This window comes from Musca vetustissima, unplaced genomic scaffold (genome assembly GCF_032173495.1).
Source record: "Musca vetustissima isolate MV318-11 ecotype Yass unplaced genomic scaffold, APGP_CSIRO_Mvet_v1 utg45265, whole genome shotgun sequence".
NCBI classification, from domain to species: Eukaryota; Metazoa; Arthropoda; class Insecta; order Diptera; family Muscidae; genus Musca; species Musca vetustissima.
This window is the reverse complement of record NW_026878241.1, coordinates 8,787-21,578: the sequence shown is the minus strand read 5'-3', so window position 1 is coordinate 21,578 and position 12,792 is coordinate 8,787. Positions and strand designations below refer to the sequence as shown.

General features: G+C 37.3%; 2 protein-coding genes across 2 annotated transcripts; both read left to right on the top strand.

Annotated features, from left to right (window-relative positions):
* The first annotated feature begins 2,583 nt into the window (after positions 1–2,583).
* On the top strand, positions 2,584–4,269 carry LOC133323063 (insulin-like growth factor-binding protein complex acid labile subunit). Its single transcript, XM_061532021.1, has one exon. The coding sequence runs from the start codon at positions 2,584–2,586 to the stop codon at positions 4,267–4,269; it is 1,686 nt and encodes a 561-aa protein (XP_061388005.1).
* A 5,379-nt stretch (positions 4,270–9,648) lies between these two features.
* LOC133323062 (vitelline membrane protein Vm26Ab) lies at positions 9,649–10,121 on the top strand. The gene is made up of 2 exons (XM_061532020.1): positions 9,649–9,672; positions 9,765–10,121. Exons 1-2 carry the CDS (start codon positions 9,661–9,663, stop codon positions 10,119–10,121), a joined length of 369 nt encoding a protein of 122 aa, XP_061388004.1. The 5' UTR covers positions 9,649–9,660.
* Positions 10,122–12,792: the final 2,671 nt, after the last annotated feature.

Sequence of the window (12,792 nt, the reverse complement as noted above, 5' to 3'; positions counted from 1 at the left end):
CTGTCGAATGCGGTTTTATAGTCGACAAATTAGTGGTATGTGTCGATATGTTTTTCGTGGGTGTTTCCAGGATTTGGCGCAGAATGAAAATCTGGTCAATGGCGGATTTGCCAGGTCTGAAACCGCATTGGTATGTTCCAATGTTGTCATTGACCATTTGCTTCAATCGTTCACACAGCACACTGGATAGCCCTTTATATGCGATGGGTAGGAGACTTATTCCTCTATAGTTGGCACATATCGTCTTGTCTTGCATGAGGTTGATTGACTTCGCGGCAGCAAAAAACATGGTAGTTAGCAGCACCAACATTCAAGCATCTCAATATACACAAGGCCACCTGGATCTTTCTTCTTGTGCACGGGACACAGTATGCTGAGGTTCCAATCATTGGGCATGCATTCATCTAGCCAAATTGTGTTAATCAGCTGGTGCATGCTCCTGACCAGCATCTGGCCACCAGTCTTGAATAGTTCGGTTGGTAACCCATCGGCTCCTGCTGCTTTGTTGTTCTTGAGCCGATTAATTGCTTTTATGACCTCATCTTGGCTAGGTGGTATACCCTCTATACCATCATCTCTTATTGGTTCTGGGGTATCTTCTTCAACTACCACTATTTTATACCAGAAGCTTTTCAAAATGCTCCTTCCAGATCCTTAACACGCTGTCTGTGTCTGTCACCAGGTTTCTTTCTTCATCTCTACAGCAGGGTGTGCCTGCACCATCGCCTTCGGTTTGGTGTTTTACTCGTTGGTAAAATTTCCGGAATTCATTCTGACTCCTCTACAACTCGATTTGCTCACGCTCCCGTTTTTCTTGTTCTTTCTTCTTTTTTTTTTGAAAACACGTTTCTCCTGTCTCCTTTTCTCCCGATAATTCTCCATCACGTTACGTGTTGCTACTGCCTGCAGAGTTGCCCTATACGCTGAGTTTAGCACATAAGTCACATCGTACCATGTGTTTCTTGGTGGTGGTTTTTGGTACCCAAGTGTTGATTTTGCTGCAGTTTGTTGGGAGTGGGCAATTCTTTGCCATTGTGCTTCTATACTATTATCGGGACAAGAAGTGCTTTCTTCAAGCAGATGGGTAAGTTGAGCAGAGTAGGCCTCGGCTACCTGTTGTGTTTGCAGCTTTTCGACGTCGTGGTGGTTTTTGGTGTTGCTTTTGCTGCAGTTTGTAGGGAGTGGGCAATTCTTTGCCATTGTGCTTCTAGACTATTATCGGGACAAGAAGTGCTTTCTTCAAGCAGATGGGTAAGTTGAGCGGAGTAGGCCTCGGCTACCTGTTGTGTTTGCAGCTTTTCGATGTCGAGTTTCCGTGTTGTGTTAGATCGCACCTTTGCTTCTACATTAAGACGGGTGCGTTCCTGTGGCTGCCACAAGGTAATGGTCAGAATCGGTATACGCTCCTCGGATCGATCGGTCGTCTAAAAGACTGGATGAATGCCTCCCGTCTATCACAACATGATCAATTTGATTTCTCGTTACTTGATCAGGAGAGATCCAGGTGGCCTTGTGTATATTGAGATCCTTGAATCTGGTGCTGCTAACTACCATGTTTTTTGCTGCCGCGAAGTCAATCAACCTCATGCCGTTGTCGGATGTTTCTTCATGAAGGCGGTGGGGTCAAAGATATTTTCCCTTCCGATTTATGCAGGAAAATCTCCTAGCAGAATTTTAATGTCATGGCCAGGGCAATGGTCATATGTTGTTTCTAGGCGCACGTAAAATATGTCTTTGGTCTGTTCATCTTTATCTTCGGTCGGAGCATGGGCGCAAATGAGACTGATGTAAAAGAACTGGGATTTTATACGGATTATAGCAATTCGCTCATCTACTGGAGTGAATCTGGAGACAAGATCTTTTATTTTCCTGTTAACCATAAATTCGCAGCCAAACTCATGTCTCGTTTCATGACAGCTATAATACAGGGCGTAATCGTCTAATTTACTTACGCCTGTCCCTTTCCATCGCATTTCCTGTAAGGCAATAATATCGGCTTTGTACTTCTTGAGTACATCCGCCAAAGCGAACACTGCGCCTGTTCTGTACATTTGTATTTTTTTTTTTTTTGTACACATTAGTACAAATTTCGAAAACTTTCTACAAAGACCAATCCTACAACCCAACTGTGATCTACCTTCACCGCTTCGCCAATTACGACTTTCAAGTGTAGCCAGACTTTCTTTTATCTTTTGTGCAATTCAAAATTCAGGGCTACCCCAGAGAACTACTTACGATAAAAAACCGACTCGTCGGTAAGTTTTTATCATAATTTCTTGTTTTGTATTTTATTTTTTGTTTAATATGCAGTTTTTAAAACAATAATAATATAAAATATATACAAAACAGCAATTGTATTTACTGCAGAAATTATCAGCTCTACAGACTTACACAATGAAATAATGAGAAAAAAAGGAGATAAAGTCCTAAGAAAACTTTTGCAAAGATTAAAACAAAAAAAACGAACATAAAACAACTTCCTTGTGAATGAATTGAAAAGATTGAATAGCATTTTTAAATTTAGTTGCAAAAGAAAAACGGACGGATTAATACACATAGCGGTTGAAATCTAAAAAAAATATAATGCTTTTAAGGCGAGCAATTGCATTGCTCCTTCTGCTTTTAATATCCTCTTGCTCGGGTGAGGATGTGGTGCTAAAGTGTGATGAATATAATGATAAAATCGGTGGAATGGAGAAGTTTTGTACCGTTTCGGGGTTTCAAATTACCCATTCGCAAAATATTAAAATCACCCCCTACTTTCGGGCAAACCAAACAAATTTTATGAAATTCTATAACTCCGTGTTGTTGGATATACCCGCAAAGCTCTTCGATGTGTTTAGCAGTTTGAAAACCCTGGATGTTTCACATACCGAAATTGAGGATATATCGCGTAATACCTTTACCTCGGCCAGCATGTTGACTACTCTGAATTTGAGCCATAATCTAATTGAGAAAATCAATACCTCGGCATTTGTGGGTGCGCATAATTTAATGCGTTTGGATTTGAGCCACAATCGAATACATACACTGGGTTCGTTGGCCTTTCGTGGTTTGACAAATATGAATAAGGTGATATTGTCCTATAATGCCTTGACCTCAATACCCACCGATTTATTTCTGGATAATGCCTATATGGATGCGGTATATTTGGATTACAATCAATTGGAGGAGCTGAAGGCGGAAGTGTTTCATGGGCTGCGTCACATACGAGAGCTAAATGTGGCCCACAATCGTTTGAAACAATTCGATCCGCAGACATTTCAAAATTCCTATGGACCGGAAATGTTGATATTGGCCCACAATCAATTGAAGGATTTCCATTTGCAGAATAAAACCATAACCAAACGTTTGGATTTGGATTCGAATCGTTTGAGTAAATTAATTGTGAATGGCACTTCGTTCATAACGGCCAACAACAACTCCATAACACATGTAGAGGTATGGAATGGTCAGGATGTCAACACTTTGCTGTTGAAGCAGAATAATCTAAGCGATATCAATAGCATTGTTTCATTGGCCCAGCTAACAGAATTGGATTTATCCTATAATCCGGTGGGAAATCCCAATATCTCAACATTCCAAAATCTGAAACATCTTACCATATTGAATTTGCGGGCAACAGGCATTTCCAAACTGGCCTTTGGCATGTTTTCCAAATTGGAAAATCTCGATGTACTCGATTTGGCCTATAACAATTTGACGGAATTAAATCTGGACATGTTTGTGCCGGCCAATACCAATGTGCGTACATTCTATGTGGATGCCAATAATTTAACTGAAATCAAGGGCAAATATAGTTTTGCCAAGGCCTTCCCTTCGCTTGTGGAATTGGGCATCTCACGCAATCGCTTCAACTGTTCCTATCTGCATTGGCTGCTGATAAAACCCCAATTGGGTGATTTTACCAAACTCCATATCGAACACGATGATAATCCGCAGGAACAAACCCATATCAGAGATGTTACCTGCCTCTCGAATAAGGATGAGGAATTGCACAAAGCGGAACATGAATTGGCCGATTCGAAACATTTTCAAACGGTTATGAAACAATCTCTGGACACCATGAGTGAACATGCCAAACAAATGCAAACTTATCTTCTCGTCCTGTCGTTGATATTATCCTGTTTGGTGGTATTGGTGGCTACGGTTTGTATATTTGGTGGCATTCATTATTGGCGTGTCCAACGGGCGAAATTTTTTCAACGACGTGGTGGTGTGATTGTTTTTAATTCCAATGCCACAGTTAATACACATGTGGAACAATAGTCGCCGGTCAAGGATATTACGTCTTCATAACACACACACACAGACACCCACTCACTCACTGGATAATAATCGTAATAATTTATATATAATTTAATGAATAATTGCCGCATATCACTAATTGGATTAACCGAGGATTGGCCTATAATTAATTTTGACTGCAGAAGAAAAACAAAATGGTAAATGCGTATTTGATGTCATTCTTATGGATTATTGCGTATATGTATATGTGTGTGTTTGTGCAAAGTGATAATTAAATAATCATATCGAAGATTAACATATGAATAAATAGTGAGTGCGGGCGTAGGCATTTTAATTTTTCAAGATTTTTTTAAACAAATTAAATACTCGAAATATAATTTAAGGTTATTCAACCGAGAAATTAAAGAAACTGTTGAAGGTTCGTTTAAAAGTGGAACAATTATTTGTGAGATATATAAAAAAACATTTATCAGGGTGGAATATTTTTAAGCCTTTGACAAATTTCAAATATTGCTCACATTGGTTGAAAGCGGGTTTTTTCAAAACCATCTATAACGAAACTGGGCAGGCATCATTAAATGTGGACTATGGACGAAGTTCCCATGAAATCGGATATTTCAATGGCTTGATATTGGATAAACAGATTTTAGAAATGTGAAAACTTTTGGGTGAGAATAAATCGATTCTAAAATGTGTGACACTTTGAAGGCGAAGTAATTTAATTTCGTGATATTTGCACCCTCTTGCCCGATTAGAGGTCTACAGCACCTCTTCGTTACACTGAAATATTTTCGAATTTTTCTTATATTCAGTACATCCCACTTACAATTGATGCTTACAAAACGCCAAAAAAAAAAAAAAAAAAAAAAAGTAAGGAAAGTAGTAAAGTCGGACGGGGCCGACTATATGATATCCTTCACCACTATGGGTATATTAAACAGCATTATTAACATGAAATTGGATGAAATAAAATATGTGATATTTATCTAAATGTGAATTGGACTAGATCTATCCATAAACATGTCATTCGTTTGGGACAAAAGTATGAAAATCGACTTCAAACAAATATCCGTTTGGCTGTGTCTGTACTTCTGTATTATCTAAATTAAATCGGACGAAAAAATATATATCTAGATCTGAACCGATTTTCACGAAACTTGGCAAATATCCGTTTGGCTGTGTCTGTACTTCTGTATTATCTAAATTAAATCGGACGAAAAAATATATATCTAGATCTGAACCGATTTTCACGAAACTTGGCAGAAATCGCTCTGGGCTCAATTCAATACGTCATGCCAAATTTCGTGCAAATGGAAAGATATATAGGGACTTTGGTGCACCATTTACATGAAATCGGACGAAACTATATATGGGAGCTATATCTAAATCTGGACCGATTTTCACGAAACTTGGCAGACTTAATTCAGTACGCTGTGCCACATTTCATGCAAATCGAAAGATATAGAGAGACATTGGTGCCCCATTTACCTTACATCGAACGAAAATATACATGGAAGCTATATCTAAATCTGAACCGATTTTCTTGAAACTTGGCAGACATCATTCTAGGCTCAATTCCGTACGTTATGCCAAATTTCGTACAAATCGAAAGATATATAGGGACTTTGGTGCACCATTTACATGAAATCGGACGAAACTATATATGGGACCTATATCTAAATCTGGAACGATTTTCACGAAACTTGACAGACATCATTCTAGACTTAATTCATTACGCTGTGCCAAATTTCGCGCAAATCGAAATATATATAGGGACCGTTTACATTAAATCGGACGAAAATATATATGGGAGCTATATCTAAATCTGAACCGATTTTTCCCAATTTCAATAGGGTTCGTCCTTGGGCCAAATAAGTGACCTGTGCCAAATTTCATCCAATTGGGATCATAAATGCGACCTGTACTTTGTTTATAATTTAACATGGATAGTCGGGCGGACGGACATGCATAAATTGACTCAGAAAGTGATTCTATACATATTCTCAAAAGGAACCATTTGTATATCTCGTTTCCTTTTGCCTGTTACAAACATATGCACAAAGACATAATACCCTGTACCACAGTGTGGTGAAGGGTATAAATATGGACACTTTGTGGGGGGAATAAATCGATTCTAAAATGTGTGACACTTTGAAGGCGAAGTAATTGAATTTCGTGATATTTGCACCCTCTTGCCCGATTAGAGGTCTACAGCACCTCTTCGTTACACTGACATATTTTCGAATTTTTCTTATATTCAGTACATCCCAATTACTTGTCCAGTTTCCCTTCACCATGGGTTGTGTTGTGATGTTCGACTTACAATTAATGCCTACAGAAAGTCTCAAAAAAAAAAAAAAAAAGTTTTTGCTCCACTTTTTTTTCAGATTATCACCGAAAATTTTAGGCATTGTCTTTGACCATAGCTGGTATCTCATGGAAAATTTCAAAGCGATCAACGTTATATCTCCGCCCTCAAATGTGGTAATGGGTTACAAAATAATATGTGAATAATATTTAAGTGTAACTTCCACATCCGAGTAGATACGATATAATATGAATATAATTTATATCAATTTAAAGGCCAACCACTCCTCTTGGATGTGCTATCAACTCCTGGGGTCTACATCCTCCAGGAGTAAATATATATGCAATAGAATACAAATTTTGTCATTTTACACAGAAAAATCAGGGTCCATTTCCCTGTATCGAGTTTACACATGTGTAGACTCAGCTAGTCGAGATATGACGATATGTATACTTAAAAATGGTATACTAGGACCAATTTTTCGCTACGTTACAAACTCTTGGGGCTGCACAAAGCTATAATACACGGACAACATAGTTGTGTAAGGTATAATTACACTGTGCGACAAATTTCAATTTTTTTGATAATTCCAAATTCCAACTGATTATGAAAGAGGGGCTAAAAGGCGTTTTGAAAGTTTATGTCAGGAGGTAACCTAAATAGGGGGAACATCCCCCTTTTCAAGAATTTTGATAATTTTAGAATTATGATTTCTTGAAATCTTAGAATTTTGGGTATAGAGTGTCTTGGGCAATATTACTGTTGAAATATCGAGAAATATTTTGGTACACAACTTTAACCCTCAACCGACACTGTGTGTGTTATAATCGTTTGGGGGAGGTACCAAAAGTAGTCGATCGGTATTCCCAATCTTCGCAGGCGAGACTGATGGTATTTAAAAGTACAAGTTTAATTTTTGATCCTATAAATTGTTGGCTCAAAGGGCAAACCAAATTTAAATTAGTGAAAATGGCTTCGGTCTTTATTATTTGTAAAAATTATTATGATGTGCAATTTTTTGGAGGAAAATTGGGGATGAAAGATCTAAGAGCTGCAGCTATTATTCTTCCTATGGAAGGCCTGGAGACATTCTTCTTCCTATTGGAGAGCTGCATGCAATTTTCATCCTATATTAATTTTGGAGGTATCTTTAATCCTCTAGCAGAGCTAAAAGTCATCTTCTTCCTAGAGGAGAACTGTAAGTACTCTTCTTCCTGTGAAAGAGCTGCAGGTATTATTCTTCCTGTGGAAGCGCTGGAGGTATTCTTCTTCCTATGGAAGAACTGCAGGTATTCTTCTTCATTTGAAAGAGCTGAAAATATTCTGCTTCATGTAATTTTGCATGTAATTTTCTTCCTATGGAAAAGCCGGAAAGCTCATATAGGAGAACTGGAGGTCTTCTTTTTCCTAAAGGAGAACTGTAGGTATTCTCCTTTCTCTGGAAGAGGTCCAGGAATTATTCTTCCTATGGTATTTTTCTTCCTTTGAAAGAGCTGCAGATATTGTGTTTCCTTTGAAATAGCTGGAGGTATTCTTCCTCCTATAGCAGATATTTATATGAGGTATTGACCCTGGAGGTATTATTCCTCCTATAGCATATATTTATATGAGTTATTGACCCTGGTGTTATTATAGGAATATCCTGTTCAATGATTCCGCCCCATTATTAACCTCAGATCCTATTAGGTATATAGGATCTCGGGTAAATAATGGAATGATATTATATCCAAGAGGAGTGGATGACCTTTAAATTGATTAATTATATTTTCATATGTATTCGGATGTGGGAGTTATACTCAAATATTTACAGGTGCTTACGTATTCATATATTATTTAGTAACCCATTGCCACACTAGAAGGCGGAAATATAGCGCTGATCGCTTTGAAATTTATTTATGAGGTTCCAGTTATTTTCGGTGATGATCTGATGCCAATTTTAGGATGAAGTTTTTGTGTTTTTTTCGAATCGATTATAAACGGAACATCACAACATAACCCATAATCTGGATTGTAATGAATTTTAGTAATATTCGGAAAATAGGTCAGTGTAAGAAAAATGTGCTGCAGACCTCTAATCGGGCAAGAGGGTGCAACTACCGCGAAATATTCCCTAGGCTCGGAATAAACATACGCAGTATGTTAGAGTTCCGTCTTAGTTGTGTAGGGTATCGTATGGACGGTCCCGTCCGACTATACAGCTCCGCTCATTGGTTTAAAAAAAAGTTTTTGAAAAACGGCACATGTATATTCCCTATTTTTATAATATCCTGCCATTGTTCCATGTAACATTGTTGCATACATGTAACGCCATTTGGCCAAGTGTTAACACAATTTGTACGACACACAAATCTATTTGTAAATACTAAATCTAGCAGCGATCAAATAACCATTCAAAAAACAATAAATCAATGTACATTTTTGTGGCAGTATACATGTGCTTAGAGAACATTGCCTTCGCCCCCACCTAGGCCATGAGTACGTGGGCTACATTTGAAATTTTTGGGCGATTTTGCAAAGCCTTCTTAGCAAATAAAAAAAAACTTTAAACGAAAAAAATGCAAAGGCAATTTCGTTCATACTTCAAACAACCAACCAAACAACCAGTCAGACTGTTTGTCTGTCCTTCCGCCCACCTTTTGTCTACGACGACTGCTACAATTTTGGTAGCAGAATTTTGCAAATGTAGATTCGTTTGTTTTTGCCAAAAACATTTTTTTTTTGTTTTGTCTACAACTACTTGGCAGTAGATTAACGTAGCATTTCCAAGCCAAAGCCATTTAGGCAGCTGAATGGTTTCGTACAAAAATATAGGGTTTATAGAACATTTACTGTTCGCCCAAGAGTGAGGGGATTGGAGGTTGTGCTTAGCCAACAATGTGTGTTGGGATCTACATAAAATAATAATAAATCGAAAACTGAAATTTGAATTTTTTGGCGGACATCTTCAATAAAATGAATGAATACGTATGGCAGTAGCCAGTATTCTATATGCAATTGTGATTTCGAAGACATTACTATATAAACCTGAGCTACGGCGATTATTGAGTATAGTTAAACAAAAGTTGACTTGATCTAAACATCCAAAACAAAGAAACCAAATCAAAATGTTCAAATTGGTAAATTGATTTTTTTAATTAGAAATTAACCACAACCTCAAATATCATTTGCAAAATATTAATCCTTATCTTATCCTTTTTTCTATTTACAGTCCGTTTTCATTGCTCTTTTCGCCTTGGTTTGCTCCGCCTATGCCAAACCCGCTGTGGTAGCTGCTGCTGTGCCCACCGGTGTTGTAACTGCCACCAGCTCCCAATACATTGCCCGCAACTATAATGGTATTGCTGCTGCTCCCGTCGTAGCTGCTGCTTACACCGCCCCCGTTGCTGCTGCCTATACCGCTCCTGTTGCCGCTGCCTACACCGCTCCTGTAGCTGCTGCCTACACCGCTCCCATTGCCGCTGCCTACACCACTCCCTATGCCGCCGCTTACACCACTCCCTATGCCGCTGCCTACACAGCTGGTTATGCTCCCGCTTACACTGCTGCCTACACCACAGTATTCTAAATGGATTTTTTTAATTGATTTTTTTTTGGCTGGACCCAAATTGAAACGGACATTATGTGATTAACTAAATAACTATCCTGTTCTTATGGCTTTTTACTTAGTGATAAAAAGTTATTTTGTTAAAATCTGGCAATTTGAAATATTGGATTTTTTGTTATAATGAAAATTGCTTTATTTTACATAAATTTAAGAATTGATTTCTTTCAAATCTACAACAAATAAAAAAATGTATAAACATAAAACAAAAAATATTAGAAAAAAATGTAAACGATTATTTTTTTGCTGATGCGAACTGAAAGAGGCTTACATGGCAGATCTGATCTATAACTAGAAGACAAATAAGAACATAACGAGGGTTACTAGGGATATATAGTCAGGGATGGTCCGTATGACAAATTTTTAGGTTTTCGACTGTCAAAAAGGTGTAAACGTCGAAAACGTCATATACCTGTATGAAATGTAAAAAATGTAGTAAACGTCATTTATTTCAATATTATTACCATATACAGTTATTTTCAAGAATATATATTATTTTTACATATATCTGACTATTCCTTACTAAAAGTGATACAAATTTCTAAACTTTTTTGAGTAGAAATTTTTTTGAAATTTTATATGGATTTGAGTAAAGCATACGTAATTATCAAATTGATTAATAGAAATAGCTATTTTGTCAAAAACCTAATGGTTTTGGGTAGGTTTCCGACGTTTCTGACGTATGTATTATACGTCGGAAATGTATGTCATTTACGTCACTATTTCTGACAGACCATCTCTGAATATAGTTAAGTACGGTTATAACCAACCACAAAATTCCTGGCAAATAAGTTGATTATATCCAGTGTTTAGCATAATTTTGACCATTTTGTGGGGGAGGTACTAGAAAGAGTTGACCGATATTCATCATTTTTGAACTTAAACTAAGTTTGGAAGACATATTCAGATGGGCAAAGTTTGGAAGAAATCTATTATTCCCTTCAAGAGTTATCGTGCGCACCAGCCAGCCAGACAGACAGACGGACAGCGGACGGACGGACATGCGTAAATCGACTCCAAACTTTCTGAAACGGATTTGGTCCAAAGAAACATGGGGTCTAAAAGCAATATTTCGATGAGGCACATTTACACCGTATCATTAGGCAGGAAATCTCCATACCAAGAATTATCAATATTTGGCCGTGTTTCGGGGTAGCCTCCAGGGAGCGGTCGGGGACGTTTTTTAACAGAATTGATTGTAATATCACATTGCGCGTTTTTGGAGGCAGACTTAAAGTACTGACATATTTTCGGTATTTTGAGGGGTTTAGCCGTATTCTCTGAGCTCTGTTGTGGTAGAAAATATTTATGCGGAAAATTTTCGTCCTCATGATTGTTTTTTTTTTCATTTTCCCGAATAAACAACCTATTTCCAGACAATGTTTGTTTTAAGAAAATTTTAATAAACACCTCTTGGTGCAGAGTGGTGTTTAACATGGTGTTTATAAGAAGTTCGGCCGGGTCGGGTTTTTTACTTGTTAACAGATAAAGCTCATAGCGTGAAACATAAAAAAAAACTCATAAGGTCTATGTTGAATCGAAAAACGGCACATTTTTTTGTATAAAACCAAATAGACGGACAATTTTAAAAATATCCAGAAAAAATAAAAAATTCTAAAGAAAATGCTAGGTGCTAGATCAAATTTTTTTGGTGCTAAACGAGTTTAAAAAGTGCTAGATCTACCACTAAAAGTGCTAAATTGGCAACACTGATTATATCAAAGTAAGCTTAGCAGAAAAAATATTTTCAGTTAGAAACTTGAAAATGTTGTGTCCTTTTTGACAATACTTAAATAGACTCCGGCCATTCTCGATTTTAAATTTCGACAAGACTTGTAACTTTGTATACATATATATATAAAGTAGAAGAGGCTAAATTGACAAAATGTTGTATTTTTATACCCTTTATTTGTTACTGATTTTCTGGTCGCTCCAGAGACCGCAATAGTGGGCCAAACATATCGAATTTAATAGAGAAGGGAATCCGGGCAAAGAATAACCATGACTGTTTTGATAAAGATTGCTCAATATTGGTCAAAATTGACCCTGACTTTTGTGTGAAAAATTACAACGTTTGTATTCTATGGCGAACATATTTACTCCTGAAGGACATAGACCCGAGAAATTGACAGTATATCCAAAAGGAGTGGTTGACCTTTAAGTTAATACCAATTATATTGTCGTATGTACTCGGATGTGGGAGTTAAACTTAAATATTTATAGGGCGGAAATATAGCGCTGATCGCTTTGAATTTTTCCATGGGTTTCCAAGGGGTTATGGTCAAGAACAACGCCTATAATTGTCGGTGATGATCACAAAACAAATTTGGGGAGAAGTGGACCGAAAACCTAACCTAATTGAATATTGGAAATAATCGGAAAATAACTAAGTGTAAGGAATATGTGCTGTTGACCTCTAATCGGTCTAGAAATATTGCCCAGGCTCGAAATAAACATCCGCAGATCGAGTTCCTTGGTTGTTGTGTAGGGTATCGGACTATTCTCCTCCGCTAACTGTTTTTTTCTTTGGGTTCCTTGAAGCAGTATGCATTTATTTTTCATAGTCCATTTTCATGGACATTTTTGTAAAAGTATCACGCGTTTGCGTAAAAATTAACTTTTGTTAGGAATGTAA

Bases quoted from the DNA above. Each gene is read 5' to 3' on its own strand.
- LOC133323063 (XM_061532021.1), top strand. From the start codon at position 2,584: ATGCTTTTAAGGCGAGCAATTGCATTGCTCCTTCTGCTTTTAATATCC.